The sequence below is a fragment of the Ictalurus furcatus genome, chromosome 18 (genome assembly GCF_023375685.1).
Source record: "Ictalurus furcatus strain D&B chromosome 18, Billie_1.0, whole genome shotgun sequence".
In the NCBI taxonomy this organism is placed as follows: domain Eukaryota; kingdom Metazoa; phylum Chordata; class Actinopteri; order Siluriformes; family Ictaluridae; genus Ictalurus; species Ictalurus furcatus.
Window position 1 is genome coordinate 22,555,102 of NC_071272.1, and position 15,936 is coordinate 22,571,037.

Sequence of the window (15,936 nt, forward strand, 5' to 3'; positions counted from 1 at the left end):
GGATGAGTGACTTTGTCCTTGTTTGAGCCTGTATAGCGTGTTCTTCCTGTGTGGCATAACGCTAGGAAATTCCTGATAAGTTTTGTGTAATAAATGGACCCGGTCAGCAGTTTTGCCCATTAATGGGTTTTCCTTTGTCCTGTTTACGCTGGCTGACACACTTCCTCCTTTTACTCCTTTGGCACTATTGTAAATTAAGATTAACGTTCGTCACCGTGGAAAGAAACCTTTTTCTTAAGAAACCCTCCTTGCACGTCAATATTTATAGAAATATTTTCTTACATTAGTAAGAATGAGATGTTTGGGAACTCTTTCGGTCGATTTCGCCGGAACACGGCTCCTCAGACCTTTCTCCAGTGAAGGACCGCGGTGTCGAATTTTTTTTTTTATTGCCTTTAGATATAAACAAGCTGAAACAAGCCAAGCACGAGTATCATAGTAACGAGAGGCACAGAAGAGATCGTTTATATCCAGTGGTGAGATGATGTTCGGTATCGGTAAGCAGAAGCAGAAGCAGAGTCATAGCAGGGCATCTTGACATAACCGGACATTGACAGAACATTTATACAGGGGGAAACCCATCCGCAGGTTCAGGGACAAAGCCACTGAAACCACCTGAACTCCCGAGACCTCGCTAATTTCATGAACTGTCTCAGCCCAAGACATTTGAAGTTGGGGGCAAGATTAGAAACAGTGGGCGAGTCTGTCTGTGGGCGAGTCTGTGAGTCAGTCTGTGAGTCAGTGAGTCAGTTATTAAGTCTGTGAGTCAGTAAGTCAGTCATTAAGTCAGTAAGTCTGTGAGTCAGTAAGTTAGTCATTAAGTTAGTTATTATGTCAGTCATTACGTCTGTGAGTCAGTAAGTTAGTCATTAAGTCAGTCATTAAGTCAGTAAGTCTGTGAGTCAGTAAGTTAGTCATTAAGTTAGTTATTATGTCAGTCATTACGTCTGTGAGTCAGTAAGTTAGTCATTAAGTCAGTCATTGAGTCAGTAAGTCTGTGAGTCAGTAAGTTAGTCATTAAGTTAGTTATTATGTCAGTCATTACGTCTGTGAGTCAGTAAGTTAGTCATTAAGTCAGTCATTAAGTCAGTAAGTCTGTGAGTCAGTAAGTTAGTCATTAAGTTAGTTATTATGTCAGTCATTACGTCTGTGAGTCAGTAAGTTAGTCATTAAGTCAGTCATTGAGTCAGTAAGTCAGTCATTAAGTCAGTGAGTCAGTATGTCTGTGAGTCAGTAGGTTAGTCATTAAGTCAGTGAGTCAGTCATTAAGTCAGTGGGTCAGTAAGGTAGTCAGTGAGTCAGTCATTAAGTCAGTCATTAAGTCAGTGAGTCAGTACGTCTGTGAGTCAGTAAGTCAGTCATTAAGACAGTGAGTCAGTAAGTTAGTCATTAAGTCAGTGAGTCAGTTAGTCATTAAGTCAGTAAGTTAGTCAGTGAGTCAGTCATTAAGTCAGTCATTAAGTTAGTGAGTCAGTATGTCTGAGTCAGTACGTCTGTGAGTCAGTAAGTCAGTCATTAAGACAGTGAGTCAGTAAGTTAGTTATTAAGTCTGTCAGTAAGTCTGTGAGTCAGTAAGTTAATCATTAAGTCAGTCATTAAGTCTGTGAGTCAGTACGTCAGTGAGTCAGTAAGTTAGTCATTAAGTTAGTCACTAAGTCTGTGAGTCAGTAAGTCAGTAAGTTAGTCATTAATTCAGTCATTAAGTCTGTGAGTCAGTAAGTTAGTCATTAAGTCTGTGAGTCAGTACGTCAGTGAGTCAGTAAGTTAGTCATTAAGTTAGTCACTAAGTCTGTGAGTCAGTAAGTCAGTAAGTTAGTCATTAATTCAGTCATTAAGTCTGTGAGTCAGTAAGTTAGTCATTAAGTCAGTCATTAAGTCTGTGAGTCAGTAAGTCTGTGAGTCAGTAAGTTAGTCATTAAGTCAGTCATTAAGTCAGTAAATCAGTTAGTCATCAAGACTGAGTCGGTGAGTCAGTAAGTCAGTAAGTCAACAAGTCAGTAAATACTGTCTCACGCTGTATGTAATTGGCCCCTTCAGTACAGATTCATTTACAAACAAACGATTCCAAAAATCTTTTTGAATATTTTATATATTACAGTATTTTGCCATTTTTAATCAAACTGTCTCTAGATTCCAGTTGACATTATTGATAATAGCAGTAATCTTTTGGGGTTGTGGTTTACACCACTGTAACAAAAGTAGAAGCACAGCCTTAGAAAACGACGTCCTTAACGTCACATTTGATCAGACTTTAATGGGTGACCCCTGCTTATTTAATCCAGACGCTTTGATGAACAAATCCGGAAACGTTCAGCTTCCACATATAAAGACAAAAAAAAAAAAAGCAGAATAGCGTGTGCCAATATGAATTTTTTTTTTATGCCTAATGTTTCTCCACGGGTTATGATTAGAGACGGCGCCGATCCGATATCCAGGATCCGTATCGGGCCGATACCAAGAAAGACGGGTAAAAAAGAATGATTCTATAACCCCTGGAAAAGATGTGTGGAAGCTGTTTGTTTTAAATTCATTTATTTCTCATTTCTGTTCATTCTTTCCTTCATTTCCACACAGCCGCTCCCGTCCCGTCGTTCTTAAGAACCATCGCATCTCCTCCAGGCACAAACACGACTAACCGTTGACCTTTTAGCATCTGATATGAACAGATTAGATTTCCGCTCGTTGAGCCGTAATAGGCCCTCGGCTTCCACGCAAGGGCCCAAGGGCCTTCAGTCAATGTGGCTGTTGTATACGCCGACTGTTAACGAGTCTCCAATTTGTCTTCATGGCATCAGGTCCTCCCCCACCCCCACCCCCTCTCTCTGTCCAGATTTGATTTTAGCATCACATGGTCAGACGGAGAGACAGAGCGGGTCAGGACTCACTTTAAACGTAATTATTAAGGTTTAAACGGTATATATTTCCGAGAAATCCGTCACGGTCATCCGGATCCGCCCGTCAGGTAGACGTACCGTCTGGGTAGAGCCGTCTTCGTCTCTGAGAACCGGATCTACTTTTGAACAGATTCCCACTAAAGAACCTTTTTTTGTAAATAAAGAAAAGCGACGCTTTGCATCCTGATGTTTGACGTTCGACGCGAGCCGTAAAGCGGCGGAGGGGAGGGGGGGGGGTGGGCTTAAATTAATAAATAAATAAATAGATTGCACCTGTAGATGTTCTAGCTGAGCAGGAAGGGCTCAAGAGCTTTCGACATATTTATGCAGCGCTGCTATCAATACCAGCCTCCCACACACGGCCGCTTGAGCTGATGTAGGCGCGCACACATTCCCATTTGCCTCGGTAAAACCCTGGAACCTTTCACTGTCCACCTGAGCAGCGCATGCAAATCCGCCTCCAGCCCCCCCCACACCTATCCCCCCCCCCCCTCCCCAAATTCCCTGCATGCCGCTCTTACCGTACGGACCGCCAGCGTAGCTCCGAGCTCGGGAGTCAAAGTGTGTACTCGCGAGTGCCCTTTTTACAGAACCGCCTGCGTTCTGTGTAAAAAAAAAAAAAACAACCAACATGTAAAAAAAAAAACAAAAAAAAAAACATTGAGACGCAGGTGCTAGTATTCATGGCCATGCATTTGTTGCGTAAAACGAGCAAATGTCACGCTCGGAGACGGCCTGCGGTAGGATGTTGATGTTGATGTTGGTGATGCTCGCGATGGTTTTTGTGTTGTTGTTTTTTTTTTTTTTTTTTTTTTTTTCCATTGGAGTCTAGTAATGGTCGTGTCCCTGAGGTTTCTTTTACAGGCAGAGAGAGGAGGAAGTGAGGAGAGTGCTATTGATTTTTATTGTGTTCATCGACTGGCTGCAATGATATTTACTCATTTGCTTTGCGCATCTATATACGCCACCGTAATGTGTGTGTGTGTGTGTGTGTGTGTGTGTTATAAAGCCTCCCTTTTAACATGCTTACTCATCGATTCCCATCATGTGTCACTTCCACAGAAAAAGACTACAACAGCCTGTGCGAGAGGCAGCCGATCGGGCGCACGCTCTTCCGCCAGTTCTGCGACACCCGACCGGAGCTGAGGCGCTGCGTCAAGTTTCTGGATGCTGTGGTAAGACCCTGACCGCCGGTTTAGATCGTGGAACGGGAGGGATGTCCGTGTTCCCATGAAGCCCTTAATAGTCCAGAAGCGACGGTCTTAAACAAATCTTCATCTTTCCGTGCCTCTTTACAAAACTTTCCATAAACAGGACCATGTACGTCCCATGTACGTACATGGACGTACACAGCACATGTGTACGTCCCATGTACGTACACAGCACAAAGCTGACTGCAGGAGCACGGTTTCAAGCGTAAAAAAAAACCACCGAAACAGCGAAGCTCCGCTTGTATCACGTAGTCAGGACTATCTCAGATCGAGTCCGTTAGCATTACTAGTGGTCAGTTAGCTAGATAACTTGTATTAGCATTTCCTGCTGGAAAAACGAAACAAACAATGGAAACCAACATAGAAGTTGTAATGAGAATTGTACTGGTTTTAATGGAAACTCTAATGGTCTAATCTGTGGGTCTCTACTAGTAATGTGTCGCCTTCTATTGGTGGCATGTTATGACTGGTGGATACCATTAAGGACCTGTAATGGATACAGTTTTAATGGTTGGATGATGGTTTGTAATGGTATTTGTAGTGGAAACCATTAGAATTTCTGCAATGGTTTCTTTTGTTTTTTGGGGGGGTTTTTTCAGCAGGGTTGTTATGTATTGGTAGTCTGTATAACATACTGTGTGTGTGTGTGTGTGTGTAGGTAAATTAGGCTTTATATATAGGTAATAAAAGCTGTTCGGTGTGCTTGTTTTCTTTTAAAAAAAAACATTTGCGATGTGCCGTCTGTCACCATAATGTAAACACTGTGTAAAAAGCCTCTGACTAAAATTAGGGCTGGGCGATATATCGATGTGATGTCGATATCGTGATAAATGATAATGCGATACACTTTTCTGAGATATCGTCGGTATAGAGATGTGTTTTTTTTTAAACGTTTTTTTATAATCACAGATTAAATGGTACTGAACGGATGCCGCTGATTTGACATATGTTGTTTTTTTTTTTTAACTTAACCTTCTTTGTCTTCGTAGGCATTAACGAAACATATCGTCAACCTCGTTTTAACGTGTTTTTGTTTGTTTGTTTGTTTTACTACTGTTTTGCAGACGGTTTTTTTTTTTTTTTTAGGTAAATTATATATCGTGACACGTATATCGTATATCGTGGAAATGTCCTCGAGTATCACGATACGATTTTTCGGTCGTATCGCCCGGCCCTCGCTAAAAACCTCTAGGCTCACTTGTAACTCAGACGTTGGCTGTCTGAGTTACAAGTGTTTTTTATTCATTTTTTTAACCGAGATTACAAAAATGTAATTTACTCGACTAGCCTCGCCCACGTAAGGAATGACGCACCTCGGGCCATGCTGTCACAGGAAATTAGTCAACGCCGCATCGACGTAGTGTGACACGGACCCGCGATGTGAAGCAGCTCCGAGTGAACCTTAAACGTCACCGCATCGACGCTTCGACTTTTCTCTCTGTAGTACGGCACCACGTTCTCATTTATCCGTTTATTATTAGTCTTAGACGCTCGCGTAGAGCATCCGGCGCGCATAGGAGACGTTTACGCAGTCTCCAGCGTCGGCGCTTTGGAAGGGTCGGTTTGCTCTAACGTGGGCGCTGACAGGAACTCACGGATGTTCCGTTAAATAAAAAAAAAAGCGTGACGTTAATACATTTTAAAAGACCGTAACAGGAATAGTAACAGGCTTCGCGTTAGGCCGTGTCACGCCACCCTGGTGTGAATTCTAACCATAAATACAGTACCGCCACAGCCCTGAAACGCGTCATCGTCACGCTGCCCAGCCCGGAGCGAGAGCTGAAACTCGTCCGAGTCTCCCGAGCTACATCTGTATGCAAATATTATCTTTTTACCCGCAAGCTTCCACCCACACAGACAAACCACAACCATCGCCATTCACTCATTTCCAACGTAGCTGCCAGCTTGCGATAAGGAACCATGTTAGCTGTGATGGTAAAGTGTTAAGAACAACGAAACGTGTCTTCACATGGAGGGGCTTTCCAAATGTATAAGTATCGACCCATTAAGCAAAAGCCACGTGCGTGTTAGTCCGACACCGAAGCTCTTCGGTGTCAGATCTTCTGTCTGAGTGTAGCACTGAGTTCGGTTGATCTGATTTGATCTAATCAGAGCTGGAATGAAGAGTCTGCGCTCTGGGTGTCCTGTAGATCTGCTTGAGCTCTGAAGTCTGGCTGTGTTGTGGTCGAGCGGTGTGCAGAGTTCTCGTCTGTAGTCGGTGGGAGAGGAAGTCGTGACGCCACGTCGACATTTTGTGCAGGAAATGCAAAAAAAAAAAAGAGGAGACGACGTATATTACATCGTGATACCGGAAGACGTTTCTACCATACGTGAACGAGGATGTATAGGTTTGCCGAGAAACAGGTTTTCATGCATAAAACAAATTGTAACGTCAAGTCAGATGTTTCCATTCTGTAATTGTTAAAAAAATAAATAAATAAATAAAAATTATTTTAAAAATCAAAGTTTTGAGATCGGATCCGGACGGGAGGCGGAAGAGCAAAATTGATTGGCTGTGTGAGTGGGAGGGGCTTTCGCTTTCTCAATCCCAACAACACTAGCCAATCACAGTCTGTCAGCTCGGGTATGCGGAAGAGGGCGGATAGCTATTTCCTCTGACCGCGTTCCTCTGCCCTGTGAGCCGGCCCGAGCGGCGCTTTCGAAAAGATGTCCGGGTTCTCGGAGGAAGCGCGTCTTCTCCTTCGCTCTCCCTGCTTTGTAGCCGTCGTGCAAAATCTCAAAAACGTGCATCGTCAGGCGATTTTTTTAATACGATATCGCTATCACGCCATCGCGCTATTTAGTTGAAGTGTCCGTCCCTCCAGGATTCGCGATTTCGCGATCGGAGGAACGAACGCCAAATCAAGGAAACTCCGGAATATTCCGAGGAGCGTGCGATTTTTCTGAATTCCCCCCCCCCGCAGATTTTCGCAGATCAGGGCCGGGACGCGTCACGTGACGTCATCACGACACGCGATCGGCCAAAGCCGTCTCCGATTCAAGTGCGTCGGACACGAGTACGGCTAAAAGGTCTCGCTTAGCAACAAACAACATCACTGAAAGACCGCGCAAAACAATTTCGTACCGTTGCGATTTCGCCAATTCAAGTGGTTTTTTGGCCACAGCGATCACTGATCGTTTGACGGACCGATAGCATGGATGTGTTTCGGGTCTGCGTCACGCTTCTTCGTTACAACTTTATAACTGAAAATAACTGAAAAAAAATTTTAATTTTTTAACTTTTTTTAAGCATAACTTCCTGTAAGTCCCTGAAATTCTCGAAGTTCTCGAAGTTCTCGATGTTCTTGTTAGCTCATTAACCGAAGGTGTTTCTGGCGCATGGGACATTTCCACTTCTCTTCTGTAATATTGACCTGATATTGTCTTTTCATTTCGTTTGTAGGCGGAGTATGAAGTAACCCCAGACGAAAAGAGGAAGGTGTGCGGACAGGAGCTCCTCGAAAAGTATTTAAATCCAAAGGTATTTCTTTGAGTCCGGTCAACTTTGACTTAAACCGTTCGCCGAGACGAAACGTCTTCACGAGGATAGGAATGTCTAACCGTTTTGAATTGTGGGGACGTTTGGCTGGTCCCCATGAGAACATTTTTTTAATTTTATTTATAAAACTAAAAGAGGTTAAGGTTGGGGTTCGATGTGCATTTAGACGTAAGGTTCATTAGCGGCGTTCATAATTGTCGATGGACGGTCCTCACAAGTAAGACAAACGTGTTCGCGTGTGTGTGTGTGTGTGTGTGTGTGTGTGCAGTCAGAGGACCACGTCCCCGAGGTGGCGGAGGAGATGGTGTCTAAATGCGCCGAGTGCCTGGAACAGGAGGCGTGTAAAGAGCTTTTCATGGAGTGCACCAAGTGAGTCTCCGTTACAAGACTATATTTGCACTTATTTGTTAGTTGATACTACATATTTCTTCATTTTCCTTTGTGTGTGTGTGTGTGTGTGTGTGTGTGCTGTAGACTGATCCATGACTACCTGAGCGTGGCCCCTTTCGCCGACTACCTCGACAGCATCTTCTTCAACCGCTTCCTACAGTGGAAATGGCTCGAGAGGTACGACCACGCCCCTCAGCTTCGTCCAGCTAGCCGTAGCGAATTCCTCAAACGCTCGCGAAAAGTCGCGTTTAAACCCAATTCCGGAATTCCCCCACGCCTGCCCACGTTCTCCGTCTCGTGGGAACACCGTACGACGGAAACGACGTGACGTCAAATCCTTCTACTCTTCCCGGGAAGCTCTGAATAATTCCTTCGGGTGCCGAGGTTTATTTACGAAGCCGGCGCTCATGCAGACCAGATGTGAACCCCCGGACCCGGCTGTTTATTTACGGAAAGAAAATAAAGGCTTGAGAGAAGGAAAAAGAAAAAAGCGCGAGCCTGCGTCAAAGTCATTCAAAAAGAATAAACAAATTGAATGTATATGAAAAATCCCCGTCGTGATCTTTACACTCGGTGTTTATAAAGCATGTATTTTGATAACGATAGCTGTGATGGTAGTGATGTCTTTCTTTCTCTCTTTAACAGACAGCCAGTTACAAAAAACACATTCCGACAGTACAGGGTATTGGGAAAGGGCGGGTTCGGCGAGGTAAGTTTCATTTCTCTATTTCGACAGTTGTGAAAAGTGTACGTATATAGGAATGTACTGTATATCTCATGCGTAAAGCACATGTAAACGTCTTTATACACGCCTAAAAAAATACCTCTTGAGTTCTGTAAGCAATAGCTAATCGTACAATAATACCACAGGACTGTTTTAGTTACTCGATTGTCTCAGAGAGCGATATATCCTAGACGTGTCCTAGCGCATAATAAACCGAGCGGGCCTACGTGGAAATATTTACCTCCACGCCGCGCTTAGCCGTAAGCGGTTTCCTGTGCCGCCGCGCTCCCGTGCCGACTTTGTTTAAAGAACTCCGACAGACATTAAACGACTTTGGCGATGAGCACGAAAGAGCGATCTTGTACAAGAAGCTTTCCCGAAGCACACGGGACCGTTCATCCACTCCCCTCTCCGTTTCTTCCGTACTCCAGGTCTGCGCGTGCCAGGTGCGGGCGACGGGGAAGATGTACGCCTGTAAGAAGCTAGAAAAGAAACGGATCAAAAAGAGGAAGGGCGAGTCCATGGCCCTGAACGAGAAGCAGATTCTCGAAAAAGTCAACAGTCGGTTCGTCGTAAGTATTTTTTTTTAGTTTTTTTTTGTTTGTTTTTTTTTGGATTTGACCTCAAACTGGTTCACGTGAGGTTTATGAGTGTCCGTTATCTTGTTTGCATCTCGCATCATGACTGCGGTGGGGGGGTGGGGGGGGGTGGGTCGGGCGGCGGCTATGGGAAATAAATAAATAAATCATCCCGAGAACAAAACACAGCCTCGTTTCATTCATTTCGGCATTTCGGAGTCCTTGAATTGGACCTTTTATGATCGGTCTAGGCGTTTAACCGTGTTAATATGTTCATTATAACGCGTGGGAAGTATTTCCATACGTTACTGTGGGACATATTCTCATCTTTTTGAATGATTTACATTTTATTTAAAGGTTTTTGTCCCTTTTCCAGAACTTGACAGATAATGAGACCAGATAACGTTACCCCCGTGAACAGATCTGATAAGGGGTTTAAAAAAAAAAAAAAAAAAAAGGAAAGTAATAAAAACGTAAAGAAGAATAAAATCCTCCTGACCGTCACGCCCATATGTGGTTCTTCCCCCCAAAGTGTTACCACAAAGATCTATACTTTATAATACATAGCATTACGATCTCCCGCAGAACTAAGAATCCCAAACACTGTTCCAGCGTGACGACGCGTCTGTGACACGGCGTGTGAGGGTTGGAAGAAGGTAGAAGAACTCGAGCGTCCTGCACAGAGCCCTGATCTCAGGTTCAGGGGATGAACCGGAACTAGAAGGAGGCAAAATTAGCCGTGCTGACTGGGTGGGAGGGGCATACTGGCTCTCCCTTGTCAATCACAGCAACACTAGCCAATCGTTCGGGTTCTGTGAGCTCGTGCATGTGGAAGAGGGCAGGTAGTACTTTCGAAAAAGGTCTCAGAAGACGCACGCGTTCACGCTAATCTTCCCCGGTAGGTCGTCGTTGTATGACGGCGAGAGCCGGGCGGTGGGTGGGAAATTAAAAGACGACCAAATTAGGGCGAAAACGGTGAACCCGCACTGATAACCGTGCTGTCTTCTTACCAAGGTGAGTCTGGCGTACGCCTACGAGACGAAAGACGCGCTGTGCTTGGTTCTCACACTGATGAACGGAGGAGATCTGAAGTTTCACATCTACCACATGGGGGAGGCGGGGTTCGACGAGAAGAGAGCGGTGTTCTACGCCGCTGAGATCTGCTGCGGCCTGGAGGACCTGCACAGAGAGAGGATAGTCTACAGGTCAGCCGCGTTCGTGTCCGTCCCGTCCGTTCAAACTCGCGGGGGTGGGAAATATATTCTAACCTCGCTCTTTTTTTATCTTCCTCTTTTCTTTTTCTCCTCAGGGATTTGAAACCGGAAAACATACTGCTGGATGACCATGGTAAATCTCTCTCTGTTTCATACAAAACAAAAACGACAACAAAAAAAAAACAAAAACATTTCTGCATCTATTTATATTTATATTTATATACTTGGTGTTTTTTTTTTTTGTTGTTGTTGTTTATTGCTGAGGACAGTCGATTTAAGTCTTCAAGTAACTCTAGTGTTTGTCCAATTACAATCTGTTACACGAACACACCACAAGAGGGCGTAGAGTGCACTACGTTTCCTCGCAGATCCTGCGAAACACTTTGTAGTCCGACGACACTGTCCGGCACCGAGCCGACAGCGTGCGTCCTGCCCTTGACCACCACGGTGGCAGTCAGGTCGTCTCCGGGGACATCTCTGAAGATTCGTTTCCAACATTCGATCCTCCCTGTGGCTTCATCGAGCAGCGAGTCGAGCAGGGACGTTTCTAAAAAGAGGAAAGGAATGACCTCCCTGGAAGCGGCCGGAGTTTATGAAGATGATTCCGTGACTCTTTACGTCACGGAGGATTTATTTATTTATGTATTTATTTATTCGGCTATATCGCACCAGACCCGGATATTAACAGCTTGCAAGGTTGTCCGTGAGGAACGGAATTTTATAACGATATATAACCACACGTTTAAACTCGTTCTCTGTGATCCAAGTGGCGAGTAAATCACAGATCCTGTTTCAGAGAGGATAATCTCGGTACAAACACATACGCAGTATTTACGACCGCCATGACGCGTAGATATCCGTGCAATAAATTGTATGACTCAGACAGAACTTGACATTTGTGGAACATGAAGGATTAAGCAAGTTATTACGTCATGATGTTTGTCATGTACTGACACGGCTCACTGTTTTGCTCCGTTTTCTTCCCCTCAGGTCACATACGCATATCAGACCTGGGCCTGGCCGTGCACGTACCCGAGGGCCAGACGATCAAAGGGCGTGTAGGCACTGTGGGGTACATGGGTAAGAAGCAGTTTCGAAATATACAGCATTGTTCATCGCAGGCTTACTTTAAAGGTTCATCTGGTCCATCAAATGAACTTAAAATCCGTGTTCGGAAATAAAAGCGCGTTCTGGATCGTAATTCAGTCGGAAGATTTTGGTGGGAAAAAAAGACCTGGTGTTCCACTTGGGGGCAAAATAGAGCAATGAAGTGTTTAAAGGCTTTAGACTCTGGATATAATAGCTCATCTGCTAATGAGATGTAATTCTTCATTAGCAAGCCACGAGTTTGACTTGATATACGTGTCTTTTTTATTTATTTTTTTAAACAAAAAAGAAAAACCAACACAGCAACATGAGTGAATACTTGCGCATTCACAAGTTTTACGAGTTTTTACCATTCAGGTAGATAAATGCAGGTAAATGAAAAGATTAAAGATCATGTTTCTTTGCAGTGACAGGTCAGCTTTTCCTTCAGTTCAGTGTATGTATGTATATATACACACGCTACCGGTCAAAAGTTTAGACGCACTCATTCTTTATTTTTATTTTTTTTCCCCCACACATTTTAGAATAACAATAAAGTCACGAAAACTCTGGAGTAACACAAATGGAACTGTGGGAATTATGTTGTGACGGAAAAAAAAAATCCAAAATAAATCAATATAACTGAGTATTTGAGCATCTTCAAAGTCGACGCCCTTTTCGCCTAGAATTTCCAGAAACGTATTCTCGGCGTTTTCTCGCCCGATCTCTTGAGGAATTTCCCCGAGATGATTTTTAAACCGTATTAAAGGAGTTCACACCGACGCCGGACGCTTATCGGCTGCGTTTCGGAAATATTTCCCTCCGAGTCGTCCGTTTAACAAGAATATTTTTTTGAAAATAAAATGTTAGTTTTCTGATGAAACAAGTGAATACGTCAATTATATTTTTGTCTACGACACCGATTTCAAACATTTAATCACACACCTTCCGATCAGAAGCTTTTTCAGTCGAGTGTCTTTTTCTATATAAGGCAATTCTTGCATAACTTCCTTTGTATATTTATATCTATTCGTTGATACGCTTTGCGGTGTTGCGTCGTGTCATGTCCTGTGACGGAAATAAAATAAAACGTAACATTGCGAGCCACTGTTGTATTAAATCCAAATCCAGCTCAGACTCAAAGTTCCTAAAACACCATTTCCTGTACTTCTACATTTTTTTTATTTATTTTTTTTTGTTTAATCTCGGAAAAAATATTATACAAGGAAGCTGTGCTTTATAATAGTGTAGGTGGGGATGGAATTGAAAAACATAAGAGAAAATATGAGTAAGGAAGACATAAAAGACGCCCAACGAACACGACAAAATAAAGTGGATTATGTAGGATATTTATAAGCACGTCGGTGGGGTCATTCTTTTTATTATTATTTATTTAAAAAGTAAATAAACGAATCAAATTTCGGATTTGAAACCCGGTGGAATTTGTTCCAGGTCTCTCCCAGGTCAGAACGAACCGGAGCGTCATCAAGCATTAATGCACTGACTGCATCCGTTAGTTATTCCGAAGTGATATCCCCCGTTCGAACGTAACGGAGTCGTGGAGGCAATTTAATGTTGAACGGCTTGATAAATAAGCAGCTTCCTGCACAGCTTGATACAGTAAATGGAGGTCTCTTCTTGCACAGAAGGGTTTTCTGTCAGAGATGAGCTCTAGAGATGCGCGATATTGAAGATATCTCTCACACACACCCACCCACACACACACGCAAAATGATATCTCATGGTTAAATATGCGATTTGCTATCTACTAATGGATTTGTTCTGCTCGTCAGCCCCCGAGGTGGTGAAGAACGAGCGATACACGTTCAGTCCGGACTGGTGGGCTCTGGGATGTCTGCTGTACGAGATGATCGAGGGCCAGTCACCCTTCCAGCAGCGTAAAAAGAAAATCAAGCGCGAGGAGGTGGAGCGACTCGTCAAAGAGGTGGCCGAGGAGTACTCCAGCAAGTTCTCGGAGGAAGCCAAGTCCCTCTGCGAAATGGTCAGCGGCTCCCTGACGTCCCCTTACACTCCTTATACACCTCGGCCGCTTTTTAACAGCGCCGCAAAGCGGCTTTACAGAAATCGTTTCTGTCGTTATACAATTAAAACGATAGAAAAAATGTAGCACTAACGAGCAAGCCAGAGGTGACAGGGGCGAGGAAGAACCTCGAGAGGAACCCGTTCGCAAAACTAGGGAGCCCTTCCTTGTTTGGGTGATAGAGTGCGATCGTAAATAATTTCCCTTCTCTAGCGGTATACCATACCAAGTCGAGCCGTAAAATCCTACCCGTTGTGTACGTACTTACCGGTGCGTGTCTTAAACCCGATTCTTCACGAAAAAATCCATCACTCGAAAAAGAAAATGGAGCGTAAAGAACTCTTTGTGCTCCCCCCTGATTACCCAAGTCCTTGTTTTAAAGAAGAAAATCACACGAGCCCTTCGAGAGCATTTCAGCGTGTGATTGCCGGGCCCTCATGCTGGCACGTTGCTGATTGTTATGGCCTGAAAATAATATCCGAGCTGGCAGCTAATCAGCTAGCTAGGTGAAGTTTTATTCAAATTGTCAGAGAGAGAGAGAGAGGGAGAGAGATTCGCTGAAGTGTCTGGGACTGGTGTGAAAAGTGGTACAGGAACTGTGGAACTGATCATGCTAATGAGAATCTCGAGTCATGATGAGATGAATCGGAATAGAAAGGTGGTTATTAAAAAAAGAAGAAAAAAAAAAAAAACAGTTCCTCTTCACATCTTTTAATCCCACAGCTTCTGGCCAAAGACCCCAACGAGAGGCTCGGCTGTCAGGGAGGCGCCTCGGAGGTGAAGGCTCACCCCATCTTCCGCTCCATCAACTTCAAACGACTGGAAGCCGGCATGCTGGAAGCCCCTTTTATCCCTGATGTAAGTCTCTTACGGAGAGAATGCTTAAATAAGTTCACGTCGAGGGGAATCGTGAAGCCGAGCTCGAATGAAATAGTTTGTTATTTAGCTCATCAGTCACCACTCTTTCATATATATATATATATATATATATATATATATATATATATTTATATATTTTTTTCTTTTTACTTTTACATGTCTTAAAAGATCTCTCCGGAGTTCTGAACATATTCGGTGCTGCTCGTGATACCACAGATCCTAAACCCGAGCAATATACTAACAATTTTTTTTTTTCCTATTTATATATTCAAACTTTCTTTTCATCTTTCTCTCAGCTCTTTCAGCTAGCAGTGTGGATTTCCCTTCAGTTCTTCTCCTTCTTCTTCTTCAACTTATTACTACTACAGTGCTAGCTTGCGATAGCATAAATCACAGATCGTTACAAATTTAGCTCTTGTCTGTTTATGATCCTATCTAACATACGTACCTTCGCTGCTACACAGAAGACCAACCTGCCGCCGTTACTGTTATTTGAGGTGTTCCTCAGGGATCGGTCCTTGACCCTCTTCTTTTCTTTATTTACATACTGTATATATTAGCATGTGGGTGATATGTGGTTACACTCTTACTGTTTTCTCACACGTTTTCACTGCGTGTCATATTTGCGCCTTATAAAAAAAAAATAAAATTAAAAAAATGGGCTGATAATGAATTATTTGTCTTATTATTCCGACCTCTCCGTTAAAACCGATGAGCTACGGCTTGTGGTGAAGAGCTTTCATATCCTTTTGAGCCTCACTTTAGCGTGACTGCCGAAATTCTTTCCTCCGTAGTTCTGTTTCTGCTAAAACTTTGGTCCTCTTGTTCCTTTCGCACCTTCAGCCTCAGGCCATCTACTGTAAGGACGTGCTGGACATCGAGCAGTTCTCCACTGTGAAGGGGGTGGAGCTCGAGCCCAAAGATGACTCCTTCTACAGCAAAGTGTCCACAGGCAGTGTCTCCATCCCCTGGCAAAACGAGGTGAGAGCTCCCAAAGCCCTTCTACTAAAGCCTGTCCACTCGACTCGGGCGGCCATCTTTGTCGACGCTCCTGGGTAGTTTTACCAGACAATGCTCCTATCCCACTCGATTGTGTAGAGACCCAGAGTATAAAACCGAAACGGATCAGCGACAAACTGCCCAAACTGAGCAGCGTAAATAATTAGTCGCTTCAGTAATACAAAAAAAAAAAAAAAAACAACTCCCATGTATTTCATGTTGCTCCAATTATTTCTCTATAACAAGGACACCCGTATTTACAGCTGTTTCTATGGTAACGGTGATCATCAGGACTGAGAGTAGGCCGAATCCCAAATGGCTTTCTGCTCCGTACGTACATGCACGACAATGGCTTCTACATCCTGTGTAACGCGTCATAATCCCAAAAGGAAACGAGTCAGGATTCGTCCTGCGGCACAGC

The 15,936-nt window shown here is 43.7% G+C and overlaps 1 protein-coding gene across 1 annotated transcript in view; it reads left to right on the forward strand.

Moving 5' to 3' along the window:
- The window catches only part of grk6 (G protein-coupled receptor kinase 6), a 33,862-nt gene that overhangs the window by 15,770 nt on the left and 2,156 nt on the right, over positions 1 to 15,936 (forward strand). The window contains exons 3-14 of the mRNA XM_053648468.1: positions 3,957 to 4,069; positions 7,509 to 7,586; positions 7,873 to 7,973; positions 8,079 to 8,171; positions 8,640 to 8,703; positions 9,150 to 9,290; positions 10,311 to 10,501; positions 10,606 to 10,643; positions 11,501 to 11,590; positions 13,390 to 13,598; positions 14,361 to 14,495; positions 15,360 to 15,497. Coding sequence (XP_053504443.1) covers positions 3,957 to 4,069; positions 7,509 to 7,586; positions 7,873 to 7,973; positions 8,079 to 8,171; positions 8,640 to 8,703; positions 9,150 to 9,290; positions 10,311 to 10,501; positions 10,606 to 10,643; positions 11,501 to 11,590; positions 13,390 to 13,598; positions 14,361 to 14,495; positions 15,360 to 15,497 — 1,391 coding nt within the window. The remainder of the gene's footprint in view (positions 1 to 3,956; positions 4,070 to 7,508; positions 7,587 to 7,872; positions 7,974 to 8,078; positions 8,172 to 8,639; positions 8,704 to 9,149; positions 9,291 to 10,310; positions 10,502 to 10,605; positions 10,644 to 11,500; positions 11,591 to 13,389; positions 13,599 to 14,360; positions 14,496 to 15,359; positions 15,498 to 15,936) is intronic.